This window comes from Arachis hypogaea, chromosome 11 (assembly GCF_003086295.3).
Source record: "Arachis hypogaea cultivar Tifrunner chromosome 11, arahy.Tifrunner.gnm2.J5K5, whole genome shotgun sequence".
In the NCBI taxonomy this organism is placed as follows: Eukaryota; Viridiplantae; Streptophyta; class Magnoliopsida; order Fabales; family Fabaceae; genus Arachis; species Arachis hypogaea.
Genome location: NC_092046.1, coordinates 137,707,430 through 137,716,776, shown reverse-complemented (window position 1 = coordinate 137,716,776; position 9,347 = coordinate 137,707,430). Strand labels below are relative to the sequence as shown.

Genomic DNA, 9,347 nt, shown 5'->3' with positions numbered 1-9,347 from the left:
AGCTCAAAGCTGCAAGTGCAACTAGGGATTTAGGAATTAGGCGGGTAGGGTTTCATTGGGGAGCCGGGTCGGGGTTGTGGGTTAGTTGGGTTCTGGGTCTGGGCTAAAACATGTTCAGCCTTTTAACCAAAAAAAAAAAAACCTCCTTAGCCCACCCCGCCAAAGCCCACGGTTTAAGCGGTGTGGGTTAGGCGGGATTGTCTTTCGGCGGTCTCAAATTTCCAGCCCGGCCCGTCTTTTTGGCGGGTTACGCGGGCCGGTCCGGCGGGTTTAGGCCCGTTTGCCACCCCTAGGTAGTGAGTATTTGGTAGCAGTTTGGTGATAGATTCAAGATTTGATGTATAGATATTGTAGGATGTGTAAGGAAGGGGGTTAATGTGCACTTTATACTCTTGATTTTTCTAAATAGGGCCCTAAATTGGAAATGTTATATCTAAATACATAAAAGCTTTATGTGTGGTTTGTAAATTATTGCTACAATGTTGTGACTTGCATAGATATCTGCATCTGCATTAGCCTCTCACTGCTTTCTTGCTTCATAAGAGTCTGGGACCATTTTACAAATTTATCTATACCTATTATTATTTATTAATAATTATAATGAGTATTGAATTTTCAATTTTTTAACCACTTGCTGATTCCTCTAAACCAAATGGAAGAAAAGTTTGAGTTTTACAAATATAAAATACCCGTCAACCTTGGGTGTCTAACCATGCATGTATGAAATATTTCCATAACGAACCGCGTGTGGTGGACCAAATATAGAAATAATGGCGATTATTGTATTATGTAAGGGAGCAAAGCTAACCACTAACCAGCATTACAAGTAACAACCCATATTAACTCTAATATTATGATATGATCCCATATTTCCATAACAAACTGCGTATGGTGGTGGACTTAAATGGTCTATAACCATATAGTAAGCTTACGAAGACTAGTCTTAATCTTAGTAGAAATAATAATGGCAATTATTGTATTATATAAGGGAGCAAAGCTAACATACTAGCATTACAAGTGCTTCGGAGAGACATGGCAACTATCGAAAGAGATCACTGTGTTCTCAATCACGTTCTCTCTCATATAATAATAGCAGTGATATTCTTGCTTTCTTTGAAAATCACAGCTTCGCCAACAACAGAAGCTCAAGTCCTTGTGAAATGGAAAAACAGCCTACTATACACTCCTTTACTCAATTCATGGTCCCCCTCCAACATTCACAACCTTTGTAGCAGTTGGGATGCCATTGTTTGTGACAAAACAACAAACACAACTGTCTCACGGATATACCTCTCTGGTCTCAATCTCAGTGGCACCCTTCATGGCTTGGATTTTGCTTCCCTACCAAACGTCACTCACCTTGACCTCAATGATAACAACTTTATTGGGTCAATACCACCTCAAATTGGCAGCCTCTCCAAACTCACTTTCTTGGACTTTGGAAGCAACAACTTTTCAGGGACAGTGCCATATGAGATAGGACATTTAAGGGAACTCGAATATCTCAGCTTCTACGACAACAGTTTCAATGGTGCTATTCCCTATCAGGTCATAAGTCTCCCAAAGGTATGGTACCTTGACTTTGGAGGAAACTACTTTGCATCTCCTCCTCACTGGTCTGACTATTCATGCATGCCTTCCTTAACATACCTTGACTTGTCTTACAATTCATTCACTCCCGAATTCCCAACTTTCACAATGAAGTGCCACAACTTGTCGTTCCTAGACCTCTCTCTGAACTATTTTAATGGCACAATACCAGAATCATTGTATACCAATTTGGCCGAGCTTCAATACCTGAACCTCTCACGTTGTGGGATGGAAGGACCATTGTCGTCCAATTTATCCAAGCTCTCAAACCTCAAAGAGCTTCGTATGGGTGACAACAACTTCACTGGTCCTATTCCCATGGAAATAGGATTCATAGCTGGGCTTCAAATTCTTGATTTGCATAACATTTCAGCCCGCGGGAAAATTCCATCATCCCTAGGCCAACTCATGCAGTTAAGATATCTTGATCTGAGATGGAATTTTTAAACTCTTCAATCCCTTTGGAACTTGGTTCATGCAATCATCTAACCTTCCTTGATTTATCAGGCAATAATCTAGCAGGTCCCTTGCCTTTTTCATTATCGAATTTGACCAAGCTCTCTGAATTGGGATTATCATATAATCCCATTTCTGGTCAACTCTCTGCCTCACTAATTTCTAATTGGACTGAGTTGACAAGTCTGCAACTCCAACAAAACTGGTTGACAGGAAAGGTCCCTCCAGAAATTGGTCTGTTAAAGAAAATTGAGTACCTCTGTTCGTCCGGCAATGAATTTTCTGGTCCCATTCCTAAAGAGATTGGAAGCATGAGGGAAATGATAAATTTAGACTTTTCTGGAAACCACTTTTCTGGTCCCATTTCCAGAGAAATAGGAAACCTCAAGTCACAGCAGTACTTTGATGTCAGCAGTAATAATTTGGAGGGAGAGTTGCCAAACAGCATAGCTCAACTAACTGCTTTAGAATACTTTTTTATGTTCTCCAACAACTTGTCAGGCAGCATCACCAGAGATTTTTGGAAGTACAATCCTAATTTAAGTACTGTTTATCTTTCTAACAACTTCTCAGGACTACTGCCACCTGACTTGTGCAGTGGCATGATGCTATCTATTTTGGCAGTCAATAACAACAGCTTTTCGGGGATTTTTCCAATGTCCTTCAGAAATTGTTCAACACTAACTACAATAAGGCTTGATGGCAATCATTTCTCTGGAAACATCACAGAAACACTAGGGGTTTATCCAAGTCTTGGTTTTCTAGACCTGCGCTCTAATGAATTCACGGGAAATATACCCCATAGATTTTTCAGATTGGCTAATCTTACCTTCCTTGATTTATCTAATAACAACTTGAGTGGAAGCATTCCTAATGACTGTGAAACATTCAATGCAATCTCTCTTGAAATTCTCAACTTGTCTCACAACAACTTGGCAGGAATAATTCCACAATGTTTGGGAACCTTACCCTCTCTCACAGTTTTGGATTTGCAAATGAACAACCTTTATGGAACCTTACCAGGAAGCTTCTCTAAAGGTAATGTCTTATATACTATAAAATTGAATGGCAACTTCTTGGAGGGAACATACCCATGTCCCTGGCCCACTGCACAAAACTACAAGTTCTGGACGTTGGAGAAAATAGCATAGAGGACACAGAAATTATTTTAAAAAATGAATAAATGGTTAAAATTAATAACACAAGTTTAAAATCTAACTTTTTTATAAGTATTTTTTATAGTATTTTTATTCTTTTAAATTTTAATTTATTGGTAATTTATTATTTACTTAATAATTAAATAAATTATTTTCATGAAAAATTATTTTTTGGATTATTTTAAAGAAGAGATCAATATAACAGTTTAAAAAATAGCGTAAAAATAATATTTTAAATAAAAAATAGTTAATATTAAAATTTTTAAATATAAAAATAAATTGTATAGATATTTAAGAGATAAATATGAAATACATGCCTAAAATAAATAAAACAGACAAAAATAATTCTCTATTTCTCAAGAGTACTTTTATTTATATGTTTTATTTATTTTAGGAATGTATTTTATATTTATCTGTTAAATATTTATACAATTTATTTTTGTATTTAAAAATTTTAATATTAAATATTTTTTTATTTAAAATATTATTTTTATGTTATTTTTTAAACTGTTATATTGGTCTCTTTTTTAAAATAATACAAAAAATTATTTTTCAGAAAAATAATTTATTTAATCATTAATTAAATAATAAAATACTAATAAATTAAAAATTAAAAAAACAAAATATTATAAAAAAATATGGTAAGAAAGTTGGATTTTATCATTTTAAATTTTTGTTATTAATTTTAATAATTTATTCAATTTTTTAAATTAATTATGTATGATAAAGCATATGTTTACTTGTTTAGAGTACAAATTTTATTATTATATTTATATGTTCATGATTTTAATTATATTTTCAGTATTCTAAATAGATTTACTTTATTATATTATATTTTATATATGAATATATGTTCTATTATGTAATTAAATAAAGATATATTTTTTTAATAAAAAAATTTAATAACCAAATTAATCATTAATTATGTTAGTAAGGAGTGATCGACGGAATCGAGTGAAAAGACAGGAGATAACAATCATATCGGTGCTGACTATACTAGGAAGGACGAAAATTTAACAATGCTGAAAGAGAGATTGTGTGAGAGTGCAGTAGATGACGACGACGTCATCGATGTCAGTGCTTTTTGTCATGATGGCGACGGCGATGCTTGGATGGACCAAAGCTACACGATGAAGAAAGAATTGAAGAGTAGAAAAGTGCTTCAATTAACGAGAGTGAGATTTTGATATATAAGTGGCTCCCATTATATATATGTATTCTAACATGTATAATTTCTTTTGTTACGTCAAAATTGTATTTAGTATTAATAAATAGGATGTGCATTTTAGCGAACAAGTGTAAATGTAGACACATTTCATATAGTACTCACTATTGGAACCTCATAAGAAAGCATATCTACTCATCCTGCGATGCACATCTTTCTTCTTGGTCAGATGACTATATATTATATTATATTATAAATATAAATGAAAGAATTGAATAATAGGAAATAGTCAACCATAGAATGAAAGGCACATGCTATGTTGCAATGTATTTGAACCCGGGGTTTTCGATAAGATATGGTGGCTAATGCAGTCATGCTTAAGCATTTCTTGTTATATTATTCGTTATGGAGATCAGTTTAGGATCACCTATGTGATAATGTGAACATAAATTTACAGGATCAGAATACTGAGTTGAAGATTTTCTCACTCCAGATTAGCGTATTTCTTCTTTGCAATATAAAGATTATATATAGATAACATACTTTAAAATATATTAAACTCTTTATTTATACTATTTGTAAAAAAAAAAAATCGAGTTAATATTTAAAATAGTCTTTAAAATTTGTCTTCTAATTAAATTTGGTTCTTTAATATTTAATTGACCCAATTTATACATTAAAATTTTAAGATGTGACTCAAGTTAGTTTTTTTATCCATTTTTGTTATTGAAAAATGACATGCACGCTTCAAACCTCTTTTTTCAAAGCGTCGTCTTCAATTAGGTTACTCTCTTCTCTTATCTTCTCCTTCAATTAATTTATTACTTTTTCAATTTGTGAATTCAATTTATATGTAGTTATGATGGCACTCTTTACGACATTGAAACCCGCCCGTAATAATGCTGGATTACGGAATCATGCCTCAACTTTAGCACCATCTCTCTCACCTCTTCCAACTCATTTACAAAATATCTCTAATTTTCGAGTATATTAGACTAATGATTATACAAAATATGATTTATTTGATTCATCTACTTAAACTTGTTGAATATGTTAAATCAAGCTTCGACAATAAAATTTCATTGCTCTTTGTTGATCTTTAGTATGAACCTCCAAAGATCTTCACTTGAATACTCTTTTTTTTTGTTATATTCTAATCAAATTCATAAATCAGTCAACAATAAAATTAATAGAAATAACATCCATAAATCAATTATTAAAAATTAATATAGAATATTAAAATAACTGAAAAGAACTTACCTATTGATTGTTGTTGCAGCGGCATAATCGAACAGTGCAACTAGCAACACCCGCGGACGACGAGCAACAACAACCACACACAGCTCGAGCACTCATCACTGGTAGAGGGAGGCGCTGCGATAGCCCGAGCAGCTGAGATGAGTAGAGATGAAGGATGACAGAGGCAATTTTCGTGAGCAAACGAGGCCTTAGGTTGGGTGCAGTGATGACAGATGACGACGACACATTGTAAAAACTAGGTAGCACAGCTCGAAGCCTCGAGCACTCTCCGACGGAGGCACAACGAGACGCAAGCAGTCGAACACAGACGGAGAGTGGCGACATGAGAGCTCATGATACGGAGGATCCGACGAGAGGCGTACAGCGGTGAGTGTGAGTTGACAGTGAACGGAGGTGGACTGAACTGCTAAGGTGAGCTCTGATGGTGTGGTTGGTGTTTCGGGGTGAGTAGTGAGCTTTTAGCTATTTGTGAGAGACTAAAAGTAAGAGAGATTAAAATGTAGAGGTGTGCTTCAGAACTAGTGAGAGATTGAGTCAGATGTCAACTAAATGTGCCATATCATTTTTTTGGTGACGGAAATGGATGGAGACCAACTTAAGTCGTCGTACCTTAAAGTTTTAGGGTACAAATTAAGTTGATTGAAAATTAAGAGATCAAATTGAATTGAATGTCAAATTTCAGGGATTATTTTTAATATTAACTCAAAAATTCTAAAATAAATTTAATAGATTTGTGTAAAATGTAAGTAAAAATTTATTTGAATATGATTTAAAATATATTTTTATGAGCTAGTTTAGGATAGATACGTTGGGACTAACTAGATCTTATAAATATATCAAATTAATAATAGAAAAATTTTATAGTGTCTAAAAAATTTGTGTTTAACTTATCTTTAAGGTGAAAGGTGAAAGAGTGGATTCCATAATTTATATGTGTCAAGCAATTGTAAAATTAAACATGTAAAACGACATCTTAATAATATATTAAATGATGATATCCTACCCGCAAAAGAAATAATAATATCCAGAGCTAGACTACAAAAACCGTTGGCAAGTGAATGAAGGCTTTGGATGTGTTCGTTTGAACGGTTAAACATGCAGAGCATGCGTTTAATTATATAAATTAAAGTACTGATATACTTATTTATATCAGTTATACATTAAATTTATTAGTATCAGTTTTTAATTTTTTATTTGTTTCAAAATAAATGCGTTAGCAAGATGGTGAATAAATATCTGGTAGACATGAAGTCCTGATGTAAAACTCTTCCTACTTTCTAATGAATTCCAACTGTTTAAAGATGAAAAGTATGCCAGGTATTCTTTTTCGTTAATATCATTCATCTGAATGGATTCTCCTCAATAGTTCTCTACTACTCCAAAGTAAAATATGTTGACGGCAAATGAATTCATAGAGCTTAACATATCTATATATATATACATATAAGTCGGCTTTAATTTATGATAATAACTGCTTGTCAAGTCAAATGTATAATATTATATCATAAAACAAATTAAAATAAAAGATGTCAGAGACAGAAATTCTTAAATTACAAAAGAAAAAATATAAATAAATAATTTTTAATTAATTAATTTTAAATAATTATAATTAATAATTAATAATTTTATATTTTTGCGGACAAGTGAGCTAACCACTTGACCAACCAAGTTAATTGATTTATTGTTGGTTAGATTTTTGTTAACTACCTATCGTAATTGACTATGAAATCAAATAGCCTAGGGGACCAAATGCAAGTTGCGAAAAAGAATACGTATTATTGATCTAAGACTGCTAAGTTTACAAAAATTAAAGCAAAAATCTAAAATGGACACACAGAATGAATGAAAGAACATATATGTACATTTATAATTCTAATTAAGAAATATAGTTAATAAATGATTAGAACATCTTGCTTGCAAATTCATCAATAGAAATCCCTTCGGCTCGACAAGAAACTGATTTAGAAGCGAGTTCTCTGAGCTGAGACACACTTCTTCCCAATTGCAAAGCCACCTTCAATTCAAACACTTGCCCATTCTCTCTCTTGTCAAAATCATTCTCTTCAAGCGTGGCTTCAACTGTTTCTTCTAATTGTTTGAAAAACCCACCGCAGTTTCTGTACATCTCAAACACCATCCCTACTTGCCCACCATGCTCAAAAGCGTTGACTACAGCTGCCATTGACCCAGCCATGGCAGAAACCACACCTGCACCGTTATTCCCCGCCACAAACACAGATCCCAAAGCTGCAATGGCAGTGAGCAAGGGGCCTGCAATGGCCAGAGTCTTGTTTGCTTTCAGTGCCTTGTTTCCAAGCCTCTCATAATCTTCAACATCTTTTCTCTTCACAACTTCAATAACCTCCCTCAGCTCCATTTCTAGTTCTTCACTCCACCCGTTCATATTCATCAGAGCCTTTCCTTCTTGATGATCACTTTTGGTCTTGTTGTTCCTTCTTGGCCACCAAACAGCAGGTTCGAATTTCGCAGGAAACTTTTCAAGCATAGCCCCGCCCAACAATGGAAGCGGATAAGCTTTCTCAATGGCCAAAACCTTTGCTATTGAGGACTTGACATCTTCTTCGGTTGGAACTCCAAGAGCGAGTGTGGTTTCGATTTGAGTCTGAAGCTGCTTAAAGGACCTAGTTGCTTTGCGTTGTTCCTCAGCGAGTTGCGAGGGCTGGATCTTGTTCATCACAAGAAGCATTCCAGTTGCTGCAGAAAACAATAGGGTGGAAGATAGGTTAAGTGCTGAAATGGATGATGCCCCGCCGCCGTGACTGTCAGCAACCGCAACCATTGTTGCTGCAGCAAGTGTAATCATGTTGATGCTGTTGAGAAGGAGCTTGTTCCAATTATCACGTTGTTCCGCAACGTTTTTGTGAATCTCAGCTCTCTCAGCTACGGCCTCCAAGATTGATAAGAGCTCAAGGGTCTTAATGTTATGATTGTGGTGTAACATTTTTGAGTGTGTGGTGCTCATCACATAATCTTGAACGAGATCTCTTGAAGAAGAAGGTATCTTTGGCACCGAGAGATTGTTATTATTGAAAGGTCTGCTATTTAGCTTTGGAATACGGATTGCTGCATTTATTAGTCTCTTTGAGGAGATGGAACGAGAAGAAAGCAGAGTTGAGGGGTGTATGGAAATGGTGGAAATGAAAGCCATCATTGAAGGAGAGGTTATTAGACCAAAGAAGCTAATACTATTAATCTATTTATATTGAAGGGAAATGACACAAGGACGACCATCGGAAGAGGTCAAATCAATTAATCAAAGAATATAATCTAAGCTAAGGAAATTGAATAAATTAAATTAAACTAAGTCTTGTTGACTGAACAAATAAATTAGATAGGTCTTGATGAATTGGTCGCTTCAAAATTTCCAGCCATTGGCTCAATTGCGGTCTATATGTCTCACTCATCAGCTTGCCATCCAAGAAATAATAAAAATTTATCGATAATGTTAGAAAAATATAAAAAAAAATAGTTAAAATTTATCTTATTTAATATTTATTAATTACTTTTAAATTTATTAATTACTAAATAATTAATAAATATTAAATAAAATAAATTTTTGCTGATTTTAGCTAAATTTTTTGTTATCAAACATTTTCAAAAGCTTATATATGCAGTATGCTCTGTCGTAATGTTTCACTTACGTGGGTAACTTTTACTTCTTCAATCCAGTGGCTAATTGACTATATATATACCTTCAT

General features: G+C 33.9%; 1 protein-coding gene across 1 annotated transcript; it reads right to left on the bottom strand.

Moving 5' to 3' along the window:
* Nucleotides 1-7,384: 7,384 nt before the first annotated feature.
* On the bottom strand, nucleotides 7,385-8,828 carry LOC112722881 (probable F-box protein At4g22030). Its single transcript, XM_025774067.3, has one exon. It carries the CDS (start codon nucleotides 8,798-8,800, stop codon nucleotides 7,529-7,531), a length of 1,272 nt encoding a protein of 423 aa, XP_025629852.1. The 5' UTR covers nucleotides 8,801-8,828; the 3' UTR covers nucleotides 7,385-7,528.
* Nucleotides 8,829-9,347: the final 519 nt, after the last annotated feature.

Excerpts from the sequence above, each read along its gene's own strand:
- LOC112722881 (XM_025774067.3), bottom strand. The coding sequence starts at position 8,800 with ATGATGGCTTTCATTTCCACCATTTCCATACACCCCTCAACTCTGCTT.